Source organism: Chaetomium tenue (assembly GCF_020726465.1).
Source record: "Chaetomium tenue strain MPI-SDFR-AT-0079 chromosome Unknown F5144scaffold_1, whole genome shotgun sequence".
Taxonomy (NCBI): domain Eukaryota; kingdom Fungi; phylum Ascomycota; class Sordariomycetes; order Sordariales; family Chaetomiaceae; genus Chaetomium; species Chaetomium tenue.
In genome coordinates, this window is record NW_027117329.1 from 1,903,066 (window position 1) to 1,925,525 (window position 22,460).

General features: G+C 58.5%; 12 protein-coding genes across 12 annotated transcripts; 5 read left to right on the forward strand and 7 right to left on the reverse strand.

The window, feature by feature from the left end:
- Positions 1–173: 173 nt before the first annotated feature.
- F5144DRAFT_467238 (uncharacterized protein) lies at positions 174–2,117 on the reverse strand (the record flags this gene model as incomplete). The annotated part of the gene is made up of 1 exon (XM_066784997.1): positions 174–2,117. A coding segment is annotated over one exon (1,944 nt), but the record flags the coding sequence as incomplete, so codon positions are not given.
- Positions 2,118–2,615: 498 nt separating this feature from the next.
- Positions 2,616–3,746, forward strand: F5144DRAFT_588481 (cwf18 pre-mRNA splicing factor-domain-containing protein; the record flags this gene model as incomplete). Its single annotated transcript, XM_066789937.1, has 2 exons — positions 2,616–2,652; positions 3,043–3,746. 2 exons carry the CDS (start codon positions 2,616–2,618, stop codon positions 3,744–3,746), a joined length of 741 nt encoding a protein of 246 aa, XP_066648155.1.
- An 85-nt stretch (positions 3,747–3,831) lies between these two features.
- F5144DRAFT_25200 (zinc knuckle-domain-containing protein) lies at positions 3,832–5,028 on the reverse strand. The gene is made up of 3 exons (XM_066783454.1): positions 4,845–5,028; positions 4,657–4,792; positions 3,832–4,601 (listed from the first exon to the last, which is right to left on the reverse strand). Exons 1-3 carry the CDS (start codon positions 4,921–4,923, stop codon positions 3,917–3,919), a joined length of 900 nt encoding a protein of 299 aa, XP_066648156.1. The 5' UTR covers positions 4,924–5,028; the 3' UTR covers positions 3,832–3,916.
- Positions 5,029–5,393: 365 nt separating this feature from the next.
- On the forward strand, positions 5,394–6,039 carry F5144DRAFT_554429 (uncharacterized protein). The gene has a single exon (XM_066787849.1). The coding sequence runs from the start codon at positions 5,511–5,513 to the stop codon at positions 5,829–5,831; it is 321 nt and encodes a 106-aa protein (XP_066648157.1). The 5' UTR covers positions 5,394–5,510; the 3' UTR covers positions 5,832–6,039.
- Positions 6,040–6,120: 81 nt separating this feature from the next.
- On the reverse strand, positions 6,121–6,427 carry F5144DRAFT_588483 (uncharacterized protein; the record flags this gene model as incomplete). Its single annotated transcript, XM_066789938.1, has 3 exons — positions 6,121–6,262; positions 6,295–6,323; positions 6,386–6,427. 3 exons carry the CDS (start codon positions 6,425–6,427, stop codon positions 6,121–6,123), a joined length of 213 nt encoding a protein of 70 aa, XP_066648158.1.
- Positions 6,428–6,636: 209 nt separating this feature from the next.
- Positions 6,637–9,369, forward strand: F5144DRAFT_542978 (uncharacterized protein; the record flags this gene model as incomplete). The annotated part of the gene is made up of 6 exons (XM_066787212.1): positions 6,637–6,675; positions 6,754–7,607; positions 7,664–7,996; positions 8,051–8,139; positions 8,194–8,516; positions 8,575–9,369. 6 exons carry the CDS (start codon positions 6,637–6,639, stop codon positions 9,367–9,369), a joined length of 2,433 nt encoding a protein of 810 aa, XP_066648159.1.
- A 386-nt stretch (positions 9,370–9,755) lies between these two features.
- On the reverse strand, positions 9,756–11,689 carry F5144DRAFT_554434 (eukaryotic translation initiation factor 3 subunit F). The gene is made up of 2 exons (XM_066787850.1): positions 11,293–11,689; positions 9,756–11,153 (listed from the first exon to the last, which is right to left on the reverse strand). Exons 1-2 carry the CDS (start codon positions 11,395–11,397, stop codon positions 10,185–10,187), a joined length of 1,074 nt encoding a protein of 357 aa, XP_066648160.1. The 5' UTR covers positions 11,398–11,689; the 3' UTR covers positions 9,756–10,184.
- Positions 11,690–11,792: 103 nt separating this feature from the next.
- On the forward strand, positions 11,793–14,200 carry F5144DRAFT_554436 (U3 small nucleolar RNA-associated protein 25). Its single transcript, XM_066787851.1, has 3 exons — positions 11,793–12,059; positions 12,115–12,837; positions 12,886–14,200. The coding sequence occupies exons 1-3, from the start codon at positions 11,887–11,889 to the stop codon at positions 14,186–14,188; spliced, it is 2,199 nt and encodes a 732-aa protein (XP_066648161.1). The 5' UTR covers positions 11,793–11,886; the 3' UTR covers positions 14,189–14,200.
- On the reverse strand, positions 14,201–15,271 carry F5144DRAFT_554437 (mitochondrial 54S ribosomal protein bL17m). Its single transcript, XM_066787852.1, has 2 exons — positions 14,905–15,271; positions 14,201–14,762 (listed from the first exon to the last, which is right to left on the reverse strand). The coding sequence occupies exons 1-2, from the start codon at positions 15,118–15,120 to the stop codon at positions 14,439–14,441; spliced, it is 540 nt and encodes a 179-aa protein (XP_066648162.1). The 5' UTR covers positions 15,121–15,271; the 3' UTR covers positions 14,201–14,438.
- Positions 15,272–15,415: 144 nt separating this feature from the next.
- F5144DRAFT_501372 (uncharacterized protein) lies at positions 15,416–16,797 on the forward strand. Its single transcript, XM_066786392.1, has 2 exons — positions 15,416–15,649; positions 15,709–16,797. Exons 1-2 carry the CDS (start codon positions 15,629–15,631, stop codon positions 16,654–16,656), a joined length of 969 nt encoding a protein of 322 aa, XP_066648163.1. The 5' UTR covers positions 15,416–15,628; the 3' UTR covers positions 16,657–16,797.
- F5144DRAFT_636090 (acyltransferase family-domain-containing protein) lies at positions 16,752–18,829 on the reverse strand. The gene has a single exon (XM_066792625.1). The coding sequence runs from the start codon at positions 18,619–18,621 to the stop codon at positions 16,846–16,848; it is 1,776 nt and encodes a 591-aa protein (XP_066648164.1). The 5' UTR covers positions 18,622–18,829; the 3' UTR covers positions 16,752–16,845.
- Positions 18,830–19,624: 795 nt separating this feature from the next.
- F5144DRAFT_554446 (uncharacterized protein) lies at positions 19,625–21,539 on the reverse strand. Its single transcript, XM_066787853.1, has 2 exons — positions 20,900–21,539; positions 19,625–20,842 (listed from the first exon to the last, which is right to left on the reverse strand). The coding sequence occupies exons 1-2, from the start codon at positions 21,137–21,139 to the stop codon at positions 19,934–19,936; spliced, it is 1,149 nt and encodes a 382-aa protein (XP_066648165.1). The 5' UTR covers positions 21,140–21,539; the 3' UTR covers positions 19,625–19,933.
- Positions 21,540–22,460: the final 921 nt, after the last annotated feature.

Below are 22,460 nucleotides of genomic sequence, written 5' to 3' on the forward strand. Positions count from 1 at the left end.
CGATCACCAGCCGGGGCGTCCCTCGGCAGGCCCCACGGCTCGGCCTGGTCGATGTAGTCGGTGTAGTCGGCCTGCGCCCACTCGTCCCACCGCTCCGCCCACGGGCCCCTGTCCTGGTTCCACCGCTCCCTCTGCGCCCGCCTGCGCGCCGCGCGGAACCTTAGCAAGGGCAGCGGCGGGTCGGCGGCGGCGGCGGCTTCGATGTGGGCCCACAGCTTCTGGTCGCGCAGGCCGGCGCGCTCGTCGAGCTGGTCGAGGATGGGCTCGTGGCCGTGTAGTTTGGCCACGGCCCGGATGGTGTAGCGGTTGGGCTGGTAGCCCGCTTGGTCGAGCTGGTCGAGCACGGCCATGACGGGGGCCACGTCCTGCCGCCGCGCGTAGCTGGTGAGAAGGGCGTGCCACGTGCGGTGGTTGGGTTGCACGCCGTGCCGGCGCATCATGCGGATCATGCGGATGGCGGTGCGCGGGTGGGCTTGCCAGCAGAAGGCTTGGGTGAGGAGCGTCCAGGTGTAGACGCTTGGTGGGGGGTGGTAGTAGGCGGTGGGGGTGTTGTTGGTGGATGGGGCTTTGTTGTTGTCTTGGTTGTGAGTTTGCTCGGGGTCTTGATCCTCCTCCTCCTCCGGGTCGGGCGTGGCTTGGCTGCGCCTGAGAGCAGATGCGGAGCGGACACCGTCTTGGAGCATCTGCGTGACGATGTCGACGGCTACGCCCAGCATCCCGGGGCGGCGCGATATGAAGTTGAGAACGAGGTCATAGGGGCGTGTATTCTTCTCTAGGAGTTTGATAGCGAGCGGGTCTCGCTTGGATAGCAAGCCTCGGAAGTGCGTGTAGAACGCCAGGATCTCGTCGGTGGTGGAGAGGCTCTTGGTGTAGCCCGTCAGCATGATGCCTAGGATTTCGAGGCCGGGCTTGACGAGCTTATCAGGGGCGGCGGCGGGTAGTTGGTCGATGAAGGGGCCCAACTTTTCATGCCAAGCCAACTCCGTAATAACATGATTTGTCGGGACTTCCAAGCCACCAGGTATGAGCTTTTCTAGGGGCTTCACATCGAAGAACTTGGAATAAACCTGGAGCATAGAGGGAAAGGCCGGTAGAGGCTCCGGGGTCTGGCTGAGCGTGATCGGGGGGGCTTCTTCCATCGCAGCCAAAAGGATGGTGTGCACCAAGTCGTTCCAGATGTAAGGTGCTCGCAAGGCATCGGGTGTGGCCTCCTCCATGACTCGGATGGCTGAGCCAAGGCGGAGAGCACGCTTGGCCCCGTTCAGGAGGACAGAGAAGACGTGGGCGTCCGGCGTGGTGCCTGCATTGCGCATGACCTCGTAGATTTTCCAAGCCGCGTCCAGCTGGTTGGTTGAACACAATGCCCGAATCATGGCCGTATATGTCACGATGTTCGGCGAGAGGCCGCGACCCACGACACGCTCGAACGCTTCGGCGAGCAATCGCACCTCTATCGGCGTCCGCCGGTCTTTCCAGTCATGGGGCAACGTGAAGAGCTCGGTGGCCAATGCCGCGCAGCGACGGCCGTGAATATCCGCTTTGGGGTCGTCAAAGAGACTCTCGAAAAGCCTGAGCGCAGCCAGCTTGTACTTTGTGTTCTTCGTAAGACACCCTGCGATCTTGAGCTTGGTGTTCCAGTGAAGAGGGTGCTTGTGCTCTTGCAGCGCTGCGTATATCTCGGCCACCAAATCGGGGTCACAGTCGGACATGGTTTGCCCGAGGGTCCATTGCTGGAACCGGTAGCGGCTCGGAGGAAAATAGCGGAGGAGGTGAATGAGTAACTCGGGGAGTTGGATCTGCTGGTCTTTCCGGCTAGCTTCCGGCAGTTTTGAGTACCATATGACGAGGACGGAAAAGATGTCTGTCACGGCCCAGCCTGGCGTGCGGTCTGCTCCGATGGTGGCCACTAGCAGCATGGCGATGCTCTCGAGCCGAGAGTCCAGCGCAGCTTTCATCATGCCCAGCCAGTTGGACTCGCGGGTTTCCTGGGGCATTGCGAGCCACGCTGACCTCACGTCCTCAACCGTATTAAAAGCTAGGAGCTTCTCGAGAGTTTCCATGCCTTCGGTTTGGGTGCCTTCTGTCTTCATGCCTTCGGTCTCCATGCCTTCAGTTCTGTTCCTCCTCGGGCGATCTGCCTCAACTCCATTTAGACGATCAAAGACGACTTTTATATGCTTGTTCCAGTCCCTGAATTCTGCTATGAGAGAATCAATGTTTTGCCCCGTGAGCTTTTGTTGTTTCTCTAGCGCGAAACGAATGCGGGGGAACCGGTCCTGCGGATACGCCCATTTTTTGCTGCGCAGCTCCCTGTGACGGAAGCGACCTCGGTTTAGTTGATCCCCAAAACCTTTCAGACCTCTCTGCTCGTCTCTGGCGGCCCCTTGGCTTCGTTGCGGCTGGTCGGCCCTCGAGTTTTCCTGTGCTGTTTGCTCGGTGGGGTTGATGGGAAAAGGGTTGTTGGGCGCGGGGCTTGAATCGGTAAGACCGGCAGCGTTAGGAGCATCAGGATCGGTATGAAGAGCTCTTGAGTGCCGCAAGTGCAGGGCGAGTCGTGCGTTTAAGGGCCGTGGTCCTCGTGTTAATGTGGCACACGTCCGGGAGGCCTGCCCGGCATGGCGCATCATGATGCGACCGGACACGGCTCGCCGGGTAGCGGCTAGTCGAGTTGGGGGTTAAGGGATATCGTAGCCTGTATCGAATGCGCAATCAACGAATCCAGAGAACATGAAAGCAAAAGTTTAACATGCCGCTGAGTGGTATCCGTAAATAATTTCTTGGTAAGTGGCGGCGTACAGTACAACCCATATTGCCCGTAATTACATACAATACATGGCTCGGGGCGCGGCAGGCAAGATTTTAGCGTCACTTGAGGTTCCAGCTTCCCGGCAGCCACAGCACGTTTCCACTGCAACCATCACAAACAGAGGAAGAGCACCCTCGACTTCTTTCGTACACCCACCGAAACCCAGACTACCCACCCAAGGAACCTGCCACCCAATCCAACAATGGATTCCCACGCAACCCTAAGCGCAGCCTCAGACGACCGTAAAGCGCGCCTCGCCAAGCTCAAATCGTTGAAGCGCAAGCAGCCGACCGAAGCAGACGCAGACGAAACCGAAACCACATCACACGATGACTTTGTTCCAACCACCACCACCACCACCACCGCCCATCCCAACCCCAACAACAACACCCAAGACCCACCCACCCAAGACGTAGCCCGGCTACACCTCTCCGGCCGCAACTACGACTTCGAGACCAAAGGCCCGAAGCTCGGCTTCGAGGCGCCACCCACACTCGCGCAGGGGCAGGCGACGCTGGAGGAGCAGGCGCGGGATCTGGAGGAGGAGTCGCGGCGGCAGGAGGCGGCGGACGCGGACGCGCAGCAGAGCGGCGGCGCCCCCGCCATCGACCTGTTCAAGCTGCAGCCCAAGCGGCCCAACTGGGACCTCAAGCGCGAGCTGGCGCTGCGCACCGAGGTGCTCCACGTGCGTACGGAGAATGCTATCGCTCGCCTGGTGCGCGAGCGCCTGGCGGAGAAGAAGGCTGCTGCTGCGAATGCTGGGGCTGGGGGTGGTGCTGGTGGTGGTGGTGCGGGGGGGCAGCAGGAGGGGGATGCGGAGGCTGAGGGTATGTTGGATGGGGCGGCGATTGTGGAGGGGATGAGGTTGCGGGAGCGGGAGGAGGAGGAAGAGAACCGGAGGGAGAGGGAGGCGGAGGCGGCTGAGTTTGGGATGGCTTGAAAGGTGCACAGATTTAGCATCATCTGGGCGAGGGAGGGATATGGGCATTGCATGATTGGGCGCCTTATATGGGACTGGCTTTGCAGATTGGTGTTGTTTTATTTGGGGCTGCCGGTGAGCTACATGGATCCTACAAAAAGTATGGCATATGATACCCAAAATTCCTATCCTCACCTACCCCTGCCCATGGCCTGTGTTAGAGCTAACCGTTTGCTGAAGGGGCTGAGGCTTCTCTCCCGTGGCGGGGAGGGCTGCCGGGGTGCCGGTGGTGGCGGGAGCGATGGGCTCCTTCCCCGGTGGCCCCGATCATCCCTATCCCGATAACGACCAGGACCATGTCCGTCACCCCTGCCCTCCCGTCTCACTGGAGATCTGGATCTGGAACTTGAGTATGCCCGCCTGGCATATGAGTCCTTTCCACGTGCATCAAAATCAGGAGAGCCATACCGTCTAGCTTCGCGACCACCGCGCTCGGATCTCGCCGGAGGAGAGCGCCGGGGTGAAGGAGAAAGCGGCGGCCGCGAGCCTCTAGCCTGGTAGCCGCGTGCCGGGCTTTCTGAGGGACCGCGAGAGTAACGATCGCACGAGTCGTATGACGGCTTGCGGCCATGGGAACCTCGAGGCGAAGGGCTCCGGTACTCCCGTCGCCTCTCCTGGCGCTCGGGACTGCGGGTCCGCCTTGGGGCTGGAGACGGGGATCGGGTAGAGATACTGGATACTGAATCGTAGGATGGCGACCTGTGCCGCCTGGGTGGTGGCGAGTCCCTCAAAGCGGCGTCCTCGTCCAGTTCACGTTCCCGTTTCCGGGCCCTTTCTGCCTCCCGCTTGGCTAGCTCTTCATCGGCCACCCCCTTCCTATGGTCATTGTTAACGTCTCGTGAAGATGTGCCACTGGGGATTAATAACCTACTTCTCCTGTAAAGCGTTCGGTGTTTCACTTGCGAGTTTCGGCAGTAGCTTAGGGTTGAACAGTTGCTGTGTGCGAGAAGGCCGGGCAATATAGGGGCGTTCTTGCGGCACCGACTTGCATTCGTACGAGTAGTGGCGTTCTGCGTCTGTTAATAGAGAACGTGAGTTTTGGAAGGGGCGGTCACTTATCTCGTTTCAGGCACTTTTGGCATTGCACGTTTGATGGTGTAGCCTTGGACGGCCCGCTACGGCCTCGGAACGAATGCATTTCGGCCTCTATGAAGGAATTGTTTCGTTTCGTCGATGGCTACAACAAGCTCACAACTCGACGCTCAGGTTATAGGTCGACACCGAAATTCGAGGTCGGAGGTGAACGATGATGGATAAGGTCCGTTGAGAGCCCTCGCAGGCTGTCGCGTGCTGTTGCGTTGGCGAGGTGCTGGGATATTGCAGCGTGAAACTGTCACTCAGCGTTTGTATCAATTATTATATCCACTGCTGTAACAGATAGCAAGGGCTAGAAGTGACGTTGAAACCACAGGGTTGAGAGGTTCTCTGTTTGCGTGTTGTGTTGTTGAGCTTGGTCGGTGATTGAAGTGAAATTGACCAGCCATGCCGTATGAATACTAGTTATTACCGTAATGAATACACAAGCCCAAAGACACATACGGTCACCGCCTTTTTTTTCCTTTTCTTCCTCTGGCAGAATTTGAGCCACCCCTCTGCATTGGCTGCGCACGGACTCCTTCTCTGTGCACCTGCTGCTCTTCGAGGTCGTCACCGTGTCTCACTGGACGTTTCTTCGTCCTCGGGGACCTTCTTATCGTTGATCATCTATGCGTACCTGGCTATGCTATGGAAGAAACGAGGATTAACTATGGATCCCTAGTCCAGAGCTTGTCCTCATTGCTTGTCGCGCTGAGGTTTCTCGGCACGTGCAGTCAACCTGTAGGTTGGCCAGCTGCCTTAGGTAACCAGCGAATCTCCAGAGTATCGAACACTGTAGCTACTATGACCCTTGAAGGAGGATTTCAAAGCACGTACGCCTGGCTCGCACGAGCGGCTGGCAAGAGCGTTGCTTCCATGCGTTTAGGTTGCCCCCAAGCATGCGGATGCCTGCATTGCCGGTATTTGCAGTTGGTGCAAAGAAACTACGTATCAAACTTTTGGCTATAAACTATTCTCCGCAATATCAGCTCAGCACCTCTTTTATTTACCATTTGACCTACCATTTTCATCCCTTCCTTGTTGCATTTCACTACCTCGCTATTTGGCAGGTTGGGTTTGAAGGACAAGGGTTGGTTGGGAAGAACCAGTGTGGGGCCTGTTAAGTGTTACAGCCGCCTTAGGCCTCCGTCACCTGTGGAGGGGACCGCACAGGCAGAGCAGCCTCCTCACCAAGAATTCCTTCCAGGTTCCATTGTGCAACCACATCTGTCCGGGACATCGCACCCCCCTCCTTGGCTCAGATCTCCCATTCTTCAAACCGCCCAATTGTGGCGGCCTTGCTTCCAGACCGAGCACGGACGTCTGGAATTGCGACGCTCAAACAACTGCGGTCGTATTTGACCCGGTTGACGATACTGTGCACCAAATCAACTTCAACGCTGCATCCATCGCAGCAGTATCTCGCACGCACTCGCTGCCTCTTGCTGCATCGCGCCGTTGCTGTTTCGGGGGAAATCGTCAACCTTGCCTGATTCCTCTGATACCCCCCACACGATGATTACCTGCGCTCTTCCTTCGGTCTGGACAGCCCTGCTCCGTTTCATTTCTTGATTTCTCCTCGGATCCGTCGTCCCGGTCTTGCCCCGGCCCGGCCACACATTGGAGCCGGTGTATCCTCCCCGCTCACTCGCTCATATTGGGACCGACCATCCCGCGCCCTCGTGCCTCGATATCGCTGTCTCTGGGGATTGTGTACCACCCCGTGTGTCTCCCGGGGATATTTTGAGCTGTACCCATGGCTGCTATTCCCACCATGGTGAACGACGTAGGGAAGAAGATGTCGTTTGCAAGGGTATGTGGCCATCGATATCCCACCTCCACTCGCGGCTTGCTATCTGGACGCATTTAGCTGACATTATCCTGCACTCAGGTCGCCGCAGCGTCGACGCCCAAAGGCTCCAAGCCTCCTGCTACCACCAGAGCGCTCGATGCGGCACCGCCTGTCAAGGATAGAAGAGACACTGCCGTCTCTACGGCCGCGCCTGCCATTGTTTCTGCCGACGTCGAGAACCCCGCCGTATCATCTCCCAGTATGCACCAAATGGCCGGCAATGAGAATCCCGCCGACTCCAAGATCGTCAGCGGACTGAAAGACCTCAAATTGGAAGCAAAGTCACCGCTCAATCTCGTCGTCGACGGGTCTCTAGCGGGTATGCCCGAAAGGCTGAGCAAAGTTAGCAACAGCCAGACCCCGTCAGACGACACGTCGCAGCGAGCCGACTCCAGCTCGGAGCTAGGGACCAAGCCCCCCAGCTTAGACGGCAAGAGTATTACCTCCGGCACGACATTCGCGCTGGACGAGAAGGAATCACTGCGGCCTGACGACAGTGCAAGTGTCAAGGCCGCTGCGGAGGACGACGATGCGTTTTCGATCCGCGGGTCTTACATGGCTAGTTCCCGCATGGGCTCGGACGTTGCGGCTCGCATCCAGCGTATCCAGATCGGGGATATGCCGCCGCGGGGTCTTCCTGCCCATCACATCTTGGCTGGAACCAAGAACCAGGGTGTCAGCACACCACAAAGCGGCAACTCGGACAAGCAGGTGGTACCGGACCCGAAAGTGTCCCTGGTCGGTGGTACAGCGACTCCTGATGCCCTGGCACCAAACGCTTTCTATAGCCAGAACCCCGACGATAAACTTCTTGAGGCAATGCAGTCACCCAAGGACCGCATATTCTTGCTGAGACTCGAGCAGCAAGTCATCGAATTTGTTCAGGACTCGAAGTATGCTCCCGCTGCCATAATCTTACTCTATTTCAGGCACTAACACGACCCTTTAGAGAGCCTTACATGGACTTGCCCCCGAGCAACTCGTTTTGCAGAATGTTGACTCACAGGCTTGCTGATTATTACCATATGACACACTCTTATGAGGCAGCCGCGGGAGCCGTGCGCATCTTTCGCACACCTTTTTGCAGGATCCCCCCCTCGTTGTCGAGTATCGCGACGGTGAGCACGCCCGCCAGCGGTTCACCCGCCCCGGTCCTCTTACCACGGAAGATCATGCGCCGTGGCGAGGACGGAGAGTTGGGTACGGCCAGTGCCGGTCCTTCAAAGCCGACGTCAGAAGCGGGTAGCGACTCCAAGGACAAGAACGGCCCATCGAAGGAGAAGTACGAATTCCTACCGCATCCGCGGGGGCTGCTCGTGCTAACCCCTTATTCCAGACTCACTAGAGAGGAGCGTGAAGAGGCATACAACAAAGCCCGACAGCGGATATTCGGAAGCGTCGAGAAGACGGAAAACTCCAACCAGGGTAGGTTTAGTGTAAAATATTCCGATGTCCTCCCAGCTAATCGTGGGGCTATAGACGGCGAAGATAGCACCGGAGTATCCCGGGCTAGCTCGGTGTCGGCAAAAGATAAGCCCAACAACGGCAAGAGGAAAACGAAGCGTCGAGACGACTCGGAGAGCTTTGAGTCGCGGTCTCAATATGTTGCCTGGTGTCCTCAACATCCCACTTGGGGTCCCTCTGCGCCCCAATATTTCCCGGTGAACGCAGCCCCGTTCAACGGACAATTCCAGCAGCCATATCCTAGCGCACCGCAGCCCATATACCCACCAGGCCAGTCATTCACGCCGCAGATGGTGCCCAACAACGGGTTTAACCCTCAATACGCCGGAATGCACACAGTAAGTTTTCCATGTTTGTGCACCTTTTACTGTCGCCCGCAGTCTAACCCGGCTGCAGTACCCGACGCCGCCTATGCCTCCGGCCGTCCCACAAAATGTCGGGCAAGCTGTACCCCAGGCCGTACCCCAGGCTGTGCTGCCGCCGCCGCCGCCGCCACCGCAGCAGCAGCAACAGCAGCAGCAACAGCAACAGCAGGGCTACCGCGCCCCTAATCCCATCGGTGGCCCGTACGGCAGTCCTGTGCCAAGCATCTCACAGCCAGCGTGGCCCCAGCAAGGCTATACTCAGAACGTATACCCCCCTCGGTCTAGCCCCGTGCCCCCGCCAGGGGTTCCTTATGCTTACGGGCAGCTCCCGGCGCACGTCAACCCGAGCGATCCCAAGAGTCAACATCCCATCCCGGGCAGTTATAACCGGCAAGCGTTCAATCCGAAAACGCAATCGTTCGTTCCGAGTAACGGACTTCCTCTACAACCGCCGCCGCCGCCGCATGTGTCTGGTCCTTATGGAGGATCGAGCCCCCGGCATGGTAGCCCGCAGTTCCACTCGCCGCACATGAGCTACGCCGGCTACCAGCAGCCACTGCCACAGCCAGGGTTTGGGCCCCCTCCGCCCGGGCCATATGGTATGACGAGGCAGGGTTCCAACAACTCGATGCCACCGTACCACGGTGTGCAGCAGCCTCCCCATGTGCAACCGCCGCTGCCCCACGGCCCACCACATATGCCCCCCAACGGACCCATGCACATGCCTAACAAGCCGGCAGGGCCACCTCCGGGGCCGGGTCAGACGTTCAGTCATCTCCCCACCTACGGCAACCCCGCCACATTGCCGCAGAAGCCTTCCACTTAAGAGAGGAGTTTAAGCATTGAGAGCGGTGCCAGGAGTTAGATGGATACATGGTTCATAAAGCGTAACATGGTTGGTGGGGCCGCATGCATCAGGGCGTTTTGGGAATACAGAGGCGATGCTTGGTGCTGTTGTTGTTGTTGGAGAGGAAAAGAATCACCGCCACGGAGCAACGAAGGCCCTCTCTGCTCATCTCCGAAGGGCGGATACGTAACGACGAAAAGAAACGGGCGGGTGGCTGTTGTGTGGTGGTTTGGGACGGTTGCACGGGGTCGCCGAAGTGAGACATCGCAAAGACTAATGGGTCGATATAAAATTTCTGGCCACGATGGCATCACCATTATTCAGACCTATAGATGTGCAGAATAAACTCCAAGATGAAATGCCATCCGTTTTTGTTCCGTGATCGAATCTCATATTGATTGCCCTTGGCCGTTTCTATGCTACGACCGCCGCCCAACGCCATGGCATCCCATTTTTTGTTTAGCGTGGAGAGCCAGTAAGTATCTCTAGAAACTTCACGCCACCTAGAGACGGTTTGTCTCAGAATGGTGTGTTACACTCCCTCCTCCAACATGTAATCAATGCCGCCTCGCTGCCCTGCCTGTCATGCCGAGCGGGATGCCCTCCTCGTTCTGACCTCCACCCCCCTGAGACGACCGCTCCTGTGTGCACGAAAAACCTAACCCAACAGGCGGATCGAAGTGAGACAGAGACAAGATGGTGGGATATGTTGCGATAACAAGAGAATTCCGCCTGAAGAAACCCCCCCGCTGTACTCTTTTCTTTTAATCGTAGTATCATCCCTTTCGCCCTTCCTACTCGGCAGGCTCCCTCGGCTCCCTGGGCTCTCTCGGTTCCCCACGGTGCCCGCCACGACCACCACCACCCCGCTTGCCTCCCCTCCCACCACGGCCGCCCTCCTCGCCATCCTTGCCCTTCTCGCCGCCCTCCTTGTCGCCGCCCACCAAGGGCGCGGTGGCCAGGCGCTGGGCCAGGTCGATCTGGGTGCGGATGGTGTTGGCCAGGTAGCTGACCATGAGCACGTCCTGGACGTGGTTGTTGAAGTCGGCCTCGATCTGGGTGGCCGAGACCTTGGGGGCCAGGGACAGGGCGTTCATCAGGTACTGGCCGAGGGCGTGGCTGCCGTCGCGCTCCTCGTCCAGCACCTCGCCGACGAAGCCCGAGACGCGCTCGAGCAGGTCCGACACGGACTCGAGCGACTGCGCGAGCGTCTCGATGTCGGAGATGACGGGCGCCGACCGGGCCTCCGTCTCGGCCGCGGCCGTCGCCGTGCCCAGCGCCGCGCGCTCCGCGTCGCTGAAGAGCAGCTTGTGTGGCACCTCGATGAAGAGGCACGACTCGGCGGCGCGCTCGGCCGATACGGCCACCGGGGCCGAGATGTATGCCTTGGTGGCGATGGGCGCGCCGGGCTCCGTCGAGATGGTCAGGTGCACGGCCGGGTGCGGGAAGGTGCCCGTCTCGGGCGAGGCGAAGAAGTTCTGGATGAGGGCCGAGAAGCTGTTGAGCTCGTGCGAGGTCGTGTACCACCCGAGAAGGGTCTCGCGCGGGGAGGCCTTGAGGGTCAGGGCGAGCATGTTCTTTTGATACTCGACGTCGACCTCGACCTGGTCCTCGTTCTCCGTGTGCGGGATCGCGAAGGTGCTCCGCACCTCGACCTCGCTGCCATCTTCGCTGCGGGTGCCGACGAGGGCGCCGATCACTCTTGTCGACTGTGTGTCGCGGGTATCGCGGCGGACGGCATGGTCGATGACGGAGAATACGGCCTAGCAGGGGAGAGCATTGTCAATGTCTTGATTCCAAAGTACCCAAATCTATACGACGTATAGGTTCCCTTTCACATGTAAAAGGGAGGTGCCGGGTACGTCTTGCGAATGGATGTGGTTGAGGGGTGGGCGGGCATACTTGGGGCTGGATGTGCACGGTAAGCGGGGCACTACCGGTAAAACCCATAGACGTAGGCGCCAGGGGCCGGGCGAGGTGGACGAAGTGCTCCTGCTCAACAGCCATATTGTCGAATTTCCTTCCTTTTCCTTTGCCTGTTCCTGTTCCTGAAGTGCTGGGAGTGGGCGTGGTGTGGTTCCCCGGTCGTAGAAAATTGGAGGAAGCTGATGGGGTAGGAACAAGGGAGTTGGGCGGGTCGCGGAGGATCGGGGAAAGTCGTCGCAGGCAAACCGGAGCCGTTCTTTTCTCTCAAGCTCGATCTGGGCGTTGCACCTCGAATTTTTTGGTTTTGTAGCGGGTGGGGGACTTGGTTGTGCGCGCTAAGATAAGCCCCGCCATGCAAAGTGGCGTGCAAGGCTACGGGAAGATTGGGACAGGGGACAGGGGACAGGGGTGCAGGGCTTGGCAATTGGGTTTGAGTGGCTGTCGAACTGACAAGGCTGAAATATTTCAATTTCATACAACTTTTTCTTCAAGCCGCCGACACTCACTACATCAACCATCAAGGGCAAAAATAGCTTCCAATACTGCGAAATTTTTAATATTGACTTCAAGATGGCTCCAGGTGGCCGTGGTGGATTTCGCGGGGGCTCCAGCCGAGGAGGACCCAGTCGCGGAGGGACGAGAGGAAGGGGGTCGTCTCGAGGGAGAGGGAGAGGACGAGGAAGAACAGTGGCACAAGCGCCTCGAGGTGCCCGATTTGACGATAAGAGGCTAGCTTCCAAGGAGTATGTATCACCTCATGACGCTATCAAAACTGTGTTCCTAGTGCTGACCAAACAGTGAGTCTGAGAGTGAGGCGGAGAGTGAGAGCCCATCGGAGGACGAATCAGATGCCATGGAGGTTGATTCTGATGAGGAGGATGAGGAGGAGACTCAGTCTGCCCAGCCCTACTTGAGTCTAATGCGGAGTCTCGTAGAGAGCGCGCCGAAAGCGAAGCGGCGGAAGCTGGATCACGCTTCAGCGGAGCAGAGGCCAGAGTCCACAAAGACGGAGGCAGCGCCAGAGGCCGCCGACAGCGAGGAGGATGGCGAGGAGCGGGACGTCGATTTTGTTGAAGAGCCGGAAGAGGACCCGACGAACGCGGCACCAGAAGATCTATTTGACGAGGACGACGACCTGGATATCTCCGACCCGTTCGAGGTGCACTTTGCGGACCCTAAAGAAGAGGTGCTGCGACCACGACTGGAAGCCATCCAGGGGAATAAATGGCGCATGGAACGGATAGCAGCCAACTCGACAAGGGTCTTCTTCAACTCTCCCGATGCTGGGGATGCGGCGGCCAAGCCGCTTCCGGCACCAATCTCGGGCATTTCGGACCTGAAACTCAAGAAGAGACTACAAGAGGCCATGGCTCCCAAACATGCCAAGTTTGACCAGGTTGAGCAAACAATAGCGCCGCTGCTCTTCAACTACCAGGACATGCTCTACTGCAACCGGACTGTCGCGGGGTCGCAGGGCGTCAGGCGGATGGCCTCTCTCCATGCCCTCAACCATGTCTTCAAGTAAAGCACCTAACAATATTGACGTGACTCGCCGCTAACCCGTAGCAGAACCCGAGATCGAATCGTCAAGAATAACGCTAGGCTTTCTAGGGCTGATGGCAACGAGGATCTGGAGTTGAGAGATCAAGGCTTCACGCGACCCAAGGTGCTGATGCTCCTTCCGACCAGACAGTCGTGCGTCAAGATGGTCGACATGATCGTCTCCATCTGTGAGCCAGACCAGCAGGAAAACCGGAAGCGGTTTGAAGACGGCTACATCGATAAGCAATCCAAGTTTTCCAACGACAAGCCCGACGACTTCAAGGATCTCTTTTCGGGAAGCGACGACGACATGTTCCGACTGGGCATGAAGTTCACCCGGAAGACGATCAAGTACTTTTCGCAGTTCTACAACTCGGATATCATCTTCGCCAGCCCGCTCGGTCTCCGCATGGCCATCGGGTCCGAGGAGGAGAAGAAACTGGATTTCGACTTCCTTAGCTCGATCGAGCTTGTCATTGTCGACCAAGCCGACGCCCTACTTATGCAAAACTGGGAGCACGTCGAGTTCATCTTTGAGCACCTCAACATCCAGCCCAAGGACGCGCACGGGTGCGACTTCAGCCGGGTGCGCAGCTGGTACCTGGACGACCAGGCCAAGCACTTCCGGCAGACTGTCATCTTCAGCGCCTTCAACACACCCGAGCTAGCCGAGCTGCTGCGGACACACTGCCACAACTGGGCGGGTAAGGCGCGGCTGCAGCAGGAGTCGGCCGGCACGATCCAGCACCTACCGGTCAAGGCGCGGCAGACGTTCAGCCGGTTCGAGGCCGGGTCGATCGCGGCGGACCCGGACGCGCGGTTCGCCTACTTCACCAAGGCCATCGTGCCAATGCTGGCGCGGCACCGGGGGCGGGACGCGGCGGGCACGCTCGTCTTCATCCCGTCGTACCTCGACTTCGTGCGCGTGCGCAACTACTTCGCCAACAGCCCGGCCGTCGAGAACGTTTCGTTCGGCACCATCTCCGAGTACGCCGACGTGCCCGAGGCGTCGCGCGCGCGGTCGCACTTCCTCAACGGCCGCCACAAGGTGCTACTGTACACAGAGCGGGCGCACCATTTCAGGCGCTACCAGATCAAGGGGGTCAAGCGCGTGATCATGTACGCGCTCCCGGACAACCCGTTGTTCTACCAGGAGATCGCGGGCGGGTATCTGCAGAAGAGTGAGCAGTCCCTGCTGGTGGAGCACGGGCAGGGGGTGGTGAGGGTCATGTTTTCCAAGTATGATGTGATAAAGCTGGAGCGGATTGTCGGGACGTCGAGGGTGGGGAAGATGATCCACGACCAAGGAGATACCTTTGATTTTGTGTAGAGGGTTGGGTGTTTGTTCCATAGTTTGTTTTATGTTGATAATGTACGCCGAGTATAAACAACACATACAGTGTCATGGTCCCATATCTTACATCCATTCGTGATGTACAGTTCTCATGATGGATATGCAAAGGATGTCATGCCCCTCTACTCCATCCTGCCCCAGCAACACAACCAACCCAACCCACATCACCCCTCCCAACCACACCCTTCCTTCCTTTCCCTCCCCCCGTCCTCCCCCCCTAACCCATCTATTGCAACTTCATGTTCTCCACCCTCCCCACCATCGCCTCAAACGCCTCGCGGCCCTCGCGGCGGTAGCGCGTCACCTTGGCGATGTTCTTCTGGGTCAGGTCGGTGTGGCGCTTGCCCAGGCTGCGGTCGCGCGCGACGGCGGCCGCCGTCATGGCGAAGCGCATGTCCTTGGGCCCGTCCACCAGCTCCAGGATCGCCGACGGCGCCTGGTTGTACTTGTCCTTGGGCTCCGTCCGCAGCACCCGCGTGTACCCGCCGGGCCGCTCCGCGTACCGCTCGCGCAGCTCGCCGAAGAGCTTGGGCAGGAGTTCGTGGGGGGTCTGTTTTTTGGGGGGGTGGAAGGGGTTAGTGGGGTGGGTGGTGGTTGGGTGGTGGTTTGGTTGGTGGTTGGGTGGTGGTTTGGTTGGGTGGGGGAGGGGTGATGATGGTGTGGGGGAAGCCGGGGCTTCGGGGAAGACGAACGTAGAGAATTCCTTGTGCTTTCCTCCGCGCAACCTCGTTGTTCTTCTTGGCGTGTGTGATGAGCTTCTCGGCTAGTCGTTGGGCCTCTTTCGCCTTGGGCCATGTTGTTTGAATAGCCTCGTTCTTAATCAGAGAGGTGACCAGGTTGCGGAGGAGGGCTTGGCGATGTGCTGAGTCTCGCGACAATTGCCGGTATTTCATGTGGCCGCCCGCCATGGTGGGCTATCGGGGGGGTGTTGTAATTGGGGTGAGGCCGGGTCTAAATTCGGTCGGAGAAGGGCGTGGAGCGAGGGGTTGGCTTGGGTGATGGAAGCTGTCGTCGGAGTTGAGTCGGATTGTGCCGCGACTGTCGAGCTCGGAAGCACCGTGAATTTTTTGGTCCCTGTCACGGCAGCGTACCGGCAGCACGGGCCACTGTGCCACTGAAGTCCAGATCGCCGGCCCCACTAATTCTAGGTTAGTGCGTGCCAGGAACACCCGCCAGGCTTCGATCCGTTTTCGATCTCAGCTCCCGAAACGGACTTACCGACGTCACCAACAACGGTCCGCCCAATTTTAGGCGCAAAATCACGGCAAAGCCATTAAGGCTTTGGCCAGGATAAGGGAGAGGGCCGCAACACACTCTAGACTGATTGACATCGTCAATCTGGATTTCAACCGTCAAAACCACCACGATCAAATAACTCACACCCCACCAAAGGAAGGAAGGGGAAAGAAAGAAACAATGGGTTTCGCCGCCGGCTTCGTATGCAACACCTCTCCAGCTCCAACCCCACCTAACCAACTCATCTAACCCCTCCACAGGCAGGCGGCGTGACGCTAACACTCTCGCTCACCTACCTCACGCTGCTCACACACTCCCGCAACCGGCAAGCGCAGTCGGCCGTCCTCCGGTCCCAAGCCTCCACCCTCGACCTCTTCATCCCCCCCGACATCGACGCGACCCTCCCACCCGCCGCGCGGCGACGCAACGCCTCGGCCGTCCTGCCCGACGGCACCTACCGGCCGCGCGCCACTCTCGAACAGCACCACCAACAGCAGCAGCAACGCGATGGCAGCCCCGGCGCGTCCTTCCTCGAGGCCGCCAAGACGAGGTGGAACGGCGAGGTGCTGGCCGCGGTGCGCTGGGCGCAGGACAAGGACTGGGCGCGCGCCAGGGAGCGCGCCGAGGATGGCGTGGCGGGGTTGTTTGGGGTGCGGCTGTCTCGTGAGCCGGTGCAGGTGGAGGAGGTCGTGTTTGTCCCGTCACATGCTGCGTCGCAGGGGGGGCAGCAGCAGCAGCGGGAGCAACAACAACAACAAGTTGTAGCGCCCAGTGGTTGGGGTGCGATGTGGCATCCACAACAAGAGGAGGCCGGACACCACAGGGTGAGTGACGCGCTGCATCGGGCGGGGGATACGACGGTTGTGGTTGCGCAGGCGATGCGGGAGGAGGCGAAGGAGGTTGTGGCTGAGGCGAGGGAGGTGGTGGCGACGGGGGTGAAGGAGGCTAGGGGAGCGGTTGAGAGGGGGGTGGAGAGGGCTCAAGATCTTGTGGGGAGGACAAAGGCGGCTGTTCACCTGGCGGAAGAAAGGGCTGAGGCAAAGGCAGAGGCGAAGTTGCTGCATGTCTCGGATATTGAGAAGGCGCTGGCCGAGAGGTATGACAGTGCGCGGAGAGAGGAGCAGATGAAGAAGAGCGTGGAAGAAACCTTGAGGGAGAGATATCTCCCAGTGGAGAAAAAAGACAGCTCTCAATTGAGGAGGGTATAGCCAAGGTCCACGGTAATATATGGTGAAAAGAACAAATATAATGGCAGCACGTTGCTGCATATAGGCTCGACTGGGACCATGGGACTTAACGTAGAAACAACGGTGGGTAGAAGGTCGTTTTATTCTAATCTCGGCACCGGTTCCTGTTCTATATTACTGACCGTGAAAGCCATCTTCTATTAACGCCGTCTAATCAGATTTTGAACACACTGCTTCCAACCACTTCGCGAACCTCACAATAGGGGCGTCGACAGCCCGCCAGAACACATCCGACACCCAAATCACAATCGGCACCACAAACACGGCCGCCAGAGCAAAGCCCGCTTCATATGCCCTTCCCTCCGTCCCCGTCAACCCCCAGGCCCATCCTTCGATGGCGTACCCCACCGTGTGTATCACGGGGCCATGCATCAAGTAGATGGCATAGCTGATCTTGCCAAAGTACTGCGGCACGGGCAGGTTAAAGAAGCGCTGCCACCCCCTCGACCTCCCCACGGCAAGCACGAACAAGATAGCGCCCGTGCTCTGCCAGTACCTATGCTCGTCCGTCCACCACTCCGGTATCAAGCTCGTGAGAAACACCCACCCGGGGGTCTCGGCGCTGCGCTCATCCGGCTGAGACATGAGGAACAGCCCAACAATGCTCAGGACCGCCCACATAGCACGCTTCACGGTGCGCCGTTTCGGGCCCGACGGCGACGGCGAGCTCGCCCGGCTGTTCGACCCCGACATCAACCCCGGCACAGGCACAGGCAAAACCGGTGCACGCCCATGCGCCCCCCTCGCAACATCCAACTCAGCCAACACCAACCCCGCATAAAACAACACCATCTCCCACCTCTTACTGCAATACACAAACACCGCCAACCCGCCCACCACCCCCAACCGCCACCCCCTCCTCAGCCCCAACGTCCCCGCCAACGTCAAAAACAACACCATCGAACACCGAAACTCCACCGGCACCGTCCACAGATGCACATCCAGCACCGTACTCCCCCCAAACTCCCGCCAGTCCCACACGTGCACAAACCGGGCCATCTCCCCCGCCCACGCCCACACCGCCAACACCAACACCGACCCACCACCACCACCACCACCATTATCATTAACGTCGAACCCCACATGCGGCTCGCGCACATTGCGCAGCAGCGCCGGGTTAGCCGCCACGGCGCGCGTGCGCTCGTACATGCCGGAGGCGACGAGCAGGGTGATGAGGAGGGTGGAGGCGAAGGCGGGGAGGAAGAGGCGGGGGAAGCGGCGGAAGATGAGGGAGGTGAGGGCGGTGAGGGCGGAGGTGGTGCCGGTGGATTGGGTGGTGGTGGTGGTGGCTGCGCGGGTTAAGGGGCGGAGGCTGAGCGCGTAGCCGGATATAATGAAGAAGACGCAGACCATGGGGGGGCCGGAGAAGAGGAGGCGGATGAAGGGGAGGAGGGGGAGGTGGTGGTGGTGGTTCGGGGGGTTGGGAGGGTTGGAGTGGTTGTTGTTAGCGGTGGGTGTGGTGGTAGCAGCAGTAGTACCGCTGCCGGAGCCGTATCCTGGGGCGATGGCAAAGCTGGTGTACAGGAAGTGACAGAAGAAGACGATGAGGGCGGCTAGGCCGCGCATGCCGTCAAGGTAGGCTGTTGGACCGGGCTGGGGGGCTGTCGGACGCGGAGGTAAAGGGGGGTTGTTCTTGTGGTGATGGTGGCGCTGGCGGGAGAAAAGTGGTTGGACGAAGCTGGGGAGGAGGAAAAAGAGGGTACGGCGGAGGAGGGCGGGCAGTTGGGTTAGTACCCGGTGAGCGGCGCGGGAGGGGAGTGTTGTTGCCGTCCATTGTTGAGGGGCATAGGTGATGGTTGAGAAACGGGAGGTCACGTCTGCGTGTCTGGCATCGCGCTCGATGTCTGGTGGGGGTTTGTCGTTGAGGAAGGTCGCCTTTTCCTCCTCGTGGGCAAGTCCCCAGGTGGAGGCGGCGTGCCCGTTCATGGCTTCGGGGAGGGATATGAAAATAAGGAATGAGCGCTTAGTTTGGTGGTTCAACCTTCAAGGTGGATATCCAAAAAAGGAAACGGGGATACGAAAGAAAAGAAAAGTTGAGGAGCGTGGACGGTCCGCAACTAGATCTTCCCACGGCAAAGAGCCGAGAAGAGACGAAAAGAGATGGACCGGGGAGGTGGCCAACTCAGGGCCATGTAGGTTAGATCGCCGTGTCTGTGTTTACACGGCGGAGAACTTGATACGAAGGACGCAAGGGCGGATGCGGGACACTCAACACACTTTAACCTGCCGGTCTATTCTCAGAGGATCAAAAAGGTTCAAACTGGCAAAGATAGAACGGAGACCTGAACGGATTGGTGAACAAGCCATGGCCCGGCCGCGCACTTTCCAGTAACAAAACCCTCATGGGTCTGTACCTTCAGCTTGCATGGCCGGCCGATGTCTCCAAGGCGGCCTGTAGAATTCCGGGGAATCTGACGCGCGGTGCCGCAGATGTAGGCCGTTTCTACGGTCTGGTCAGGTGTGGCCCAGTTCCATGGCGGCCGGTGATCAATCGATATGAAAAAGAGCCAAGTCCCGAGGCAGGCTATTGCCAAAGTCCGATGACAATCGTTGCCAGAACAAGAGCCTTCAAACATTTCGAAGATGGCTCCGACATGGCTTGTTTCTTCTCTTCTCGTTTATGTGGTGCATACCCTCACGCCTGCAATAATGTCGGCTCATTCCGGGACCCCACGCGGCCCCGGGGCCCCAACTCACCTGTAGCGGCGCAGGAGGCGTCTCCCATGAAGCTTAAACCAAGGACCGCCGTCTTGACCCAAGCGGTTCGATGTTGGATCGGGAAATGGGCCAAACGGCCCACTTGGCCTTGGCTTGGATCAGATGGCCCACCGCTGTGCCTTACCCCTGCTTGGTTTCCGTGATATTCCAACCGGCTGCTTGGAAGCCTTCTAGACGATTGCCGTTTCAGGATTTGCGCGAAAACAAGAAAGGCGATAGAAACTAGGGCCATTTATTCGTTGATGACCAACGTTCGCTCATCTAATATATAGAAGCAAGCATCATGGAAAGGCATGGCCGCCTTGTCGTGGCCACACCTTGTGTTTCACAATGGGCCCGGGGAAGACGGAGAAACCATAAAAATATAAAACGTCTACACAACCGGCCGGCCCATCCGGCCAGTGTGATCTAGCGGAGAGTCATTTCTATAACACATATGCGGGAAAACCCAATCCCCATTGCCATTGCATCCCGCTCCCAAAACGCCCAAACACCACCGCCCCCACATCACCCAAACCCATCAGTCGGACAGCCAGTCCAAAAACTCTGGGACAAAGTAGCTGACGATGATCGTCGCACCCGCCCTGAGGATGCCCTCGGTGCTCTCAAAGGCCATGGCCTTGAGGTCAAACACGCCGGCCTTGGCACCAGCATGGATCATGGCAAACTCTCCGCTGACCTGGTACGCGGCAATGGGCAGGTCCCTGCCCAGCTCCTTGGCATCAGCAATAATGTCGAGATACTGGCCGGCGGGCTTGACCATGATGATATCGGCGCCCTCGTTGATGTCGCGCACGATGGCGCGGCGCGCGAGACCCCGGCCGCCGGGGGGCAGCTGGTAGCACTTGCGGTCGCCGAACGAGGGCACCGAGCCGGCGGCGTCGCGGAACGGCCCGTACAGGCACCCCGAGAACTTGGCGGCGTACGACATCAGCGTGACGTTGTGCGCGATGCCCTCCTCGATCAGCTTGAGCTTGATGGCGCGGATCCGCCCGTCGTTCATGTCGGACGGCGCGACGCAGTGGGCGCCCGCGCGCGCGTACGCGATGGCCACGTCCGAGATGCGGTCGACTGAGAGTTGGTTGTTCAGGCTCCCATCGTCGCGGAGAATGCCGCAGTGCCCGTGGGAGGTGTACTCGCAGAGGCAGACGTCGCAGACGATGTACAGGTGCGGGAACCGCTGTCGTAAGAGCCGGATGCTGCGGATGACCGGGCCCTCCGGGTCGTCGGCGGCCGTTCCCAGGGCGTCTTTCACGCCCGGCGCTACCGGCACGCCGAAGAGGATGACGGACCGCAGCCCCTTGTGGACGAGCGGCTCGAGGAAGGGTACCAGCCTGTCGATCCCGCGGCGGCATTGCCCTGGTAGGGAAGGAATAAGGACCTCCTCGTCATCCTGGTCCGAGATGAACAAAGGGTAGATGAGCATCGACTACGGGGCCGTGTTAGCGGGGTAGTTCATCCCATGTAGACGGCATCTGTTGCCCACCTTAGTAAGTTGCCGCTCGGCTTGCCATGACCTGGCGAGTGGGTGACTGTAGCCGGCGTGGAGTTGGCTGCTGATGTCCCCCGAGATGCTCACACTGGTGGCAGCTGTGCTTGTGTATGACTTCGCCGTCGAGATGCGGGACGCGCGGTCGTCGACTGTAGACACCGAGGCGTCGCCGCGCCTCCTTAGTGCGCCCGTGTCGCGCAGCGACAGGTCGTGGACGAGGCTAGAGAACGACATGTTGTTCGAAGTACGAGAGAATGTTCGGATGGGCGTGGAAAAGGTTGGCTCTGAGAGAGAGAGAGTCGGTCGACAACGTGTTCGTAAGTCGGTTCAAATTTGAAGGAAGACGGAGTCGGAGAAATCTCGCAGATGCCGGCGGATGATGGTCCGTAGCTTGGTTGTGAGATTGCGCAATGGACCACTCTTCAGATTCTTTATACACAGTACTTTCGCAAAAAGACTGCTGCAACACTGTCGCAATTGGCCCCTGTATCACCCAGAGTAAAGGATTGAAGCAATGAATCGAAATCCCCGAAACTATTGGAAATTTGCCCCCTTGAATCAACTTTGGAGGAGCCGGTTCAAGGCGAAGAGCGAAGCCGAAAAAGGTGACAATTGTCCCCAGCCAGCCTCGGGAGTTTGCGGGGTGACCCACTTCGAGTACGCTTTTGCGTATTCGCATTCGCCAATCAGGACCCTGACATTTCAAAGGGCAATTGGCAGCGCTGCTGACATAATTGGACAGTGGAGAAGCTTAACTAAGCCTCGTTGCCTGGTATGTAACAGCATTGTTTACTAACATACGTCTTCAGGGGTTGTTAGTCACTCTCCAGACCAGATCGCACTTGAACTTGCAAACACTATCAGATGACTTCTTTGCCACTAGCAATTGATTATTTAACTGCTAGGAGTTGAGCACCATTTAATTAAACATCGCCATATCAGAACAAAATGCACATATTGTTGCTTACCACTTATCACTCTAGAACTCTCAAGGTCCATGGTTAGGTGGTTCCTGCCCAAAGGCAACCACAACCTCAGGCTTCACTAACACTCATGGATAACTTGGAAAGAGGGACCGGGTCAGGGTCTCCTTCCACAGATGTACCAATCATATTGACTGCAGTGATAAAATTTGTTCAGTCGCACAAATCACTTGGAATAATGCCGACTCTTGGATCCCTTGAGCGTCTCCATGGCAGCTGCACTGCTCATCCAATTACACCCTTTTAACCAAACTCTAGGAGGGCAAATGTGCTAAGTATCAGTCATTCACAGAGAGGTTATTGTGCGTATTGCGTCTCTTTGTTCCATCCCACTTCGCTACCCAAACATCCATGGTTGAGGCTTGGCGTCTCATGGTGGGATCACAAGTGAGAAGAAGGAAGGTTTTTGGTCAATTCAAAGTCCTAATAATGTTAGGAGGCTGTGTGAGTCGTGCCTGGAGTTTTCAGGAAAGACGGCGATGCTGCAATGTGTGATTCTCAAACCCTGCGCTGTGAGCTCAGCCCAGAGCCCCCAAAAGCCTAGCAGACCGGAGGTGCCGGCCGGGCACACC

Excerpts from the sequence above, each read along its gene's own strand:
- F5144DRAFT_554436 (XM_066787851.1), top strand. The coding sequence starts at position 11,887 with ATGGCTCCAGGTGGCCGTGGTGGATTTCGCGGGGGCTCCAGCCGAGGA. Across the intron at positions 12,060-12,114 it reads AAGAGGCTAGCTTCCAAGGA|TGAGTCTGAGAGTGAGGCGG; the intron begins GTATGTATCACC and ends CTGACCAAACAG. Across the intron at positions 12,838-12,885 it reads GCCCTCAACCATGTCTTCAA|AACCCGAGATCGAATCGTCA; the intron begins GTAAAGCACCTA and ends AACCCGTAGCAG.
- F5144DRAFT_25200 (XM_066783454.1), bottom strand. The coding sequence starts at position 4,923 with ATGCATTCGTTCCGAGGCCGTAGCGGGCCGTCCAAGGCTACACCATCA. Across the intron at positions 4,793-4,844 it reads CCAAAAGTGCCTGAAACGAG|GCCACTACTCGTACGAATGC; the intron begins ATAAGTGACCGC and ends CAGACGCAGAAC. Across the intron at positions 4,602-4,656 it reads CCGAACGCTTTACAGGAGAA|GAAGGGGGTGGCCGATGAAG; the intron begins GTAGGTTATTAA and ends CAATGACCATAG.
- F5144DRAFT_636090 (XM_066792625.1), bottom strand. The coding sequence starts at position 18,621 with ATGAACGGGCACGCCGCCTCCACCTGGGGACTTGCCCACGAGGAGGAA.
- F5144DRAFT_501372 (XM_066786392.1), top strand. The coding sequence starts at position 15,629 with ATGGGTTTCGCCGCCGGCTTC. Across the intron at positions 15,650-15,708 it reads TGGGTTTCGCCGCCGGCTTC|GCAGGCGGCGTGACGCTAAC; the intron begins GTATGCAACACC and ends ACCCCTCCACAG.
- F5144DRAFT_554437 (XM_066787852.1), bottom strand. The coding sequence starts at position 15,120 with ATGGCGGGCGGCCACATGAAATACCGGCAATTGTCGCGAGACTCAGCA. Across the intron at positions 14,763-14,904 it reads AAGCACAAGGAATTCTCTAC|ACCCCCCACGAACTCCTGCC; the intron begins GTTCGTCTTCCC and ends CCCAAAAAACAG.
- F5144DRAFT_554446 (XM_066787853.1), bottom strand. The coding sequence starts at position 21,139 with ATGTCGTTCTCTAGCCTCGTCCACGACCTGTCGCTGCGCGACACGGGC. Across the intron at positions 20,843-20,899 it reads CCGAGCGGCAACTTACTAAG|TCGATGCTCATCTACCCTTT; the intron begins GTGGGCAACAGA and ends ACGGCCCCGTAG.
- F5144DRAFT_554429 (XM_066787849.1), top strand. The coding sequence starts at position 5,511 with ATGGAAGAAACGAGGATTAACTATGGATCCCTAGTCCAGAGCTTGTCC.
- F5144DRAFT_554434 (XM_066787850.1), bottom strand. The coding sequence starts at position 11,397 with ATGGCTGTTGAGCAGGAGCACTTCGTCCACCTCGCCCGGCCCCTGGCG. Across the intron at positions 11,154-11,292 it reads CCGTGCACATCCAGCCCCAA|GCCGTATTCTCCGTCATCGA; the intron begins GTATGCCCGCCC and ends CTCCCCTGCTAG.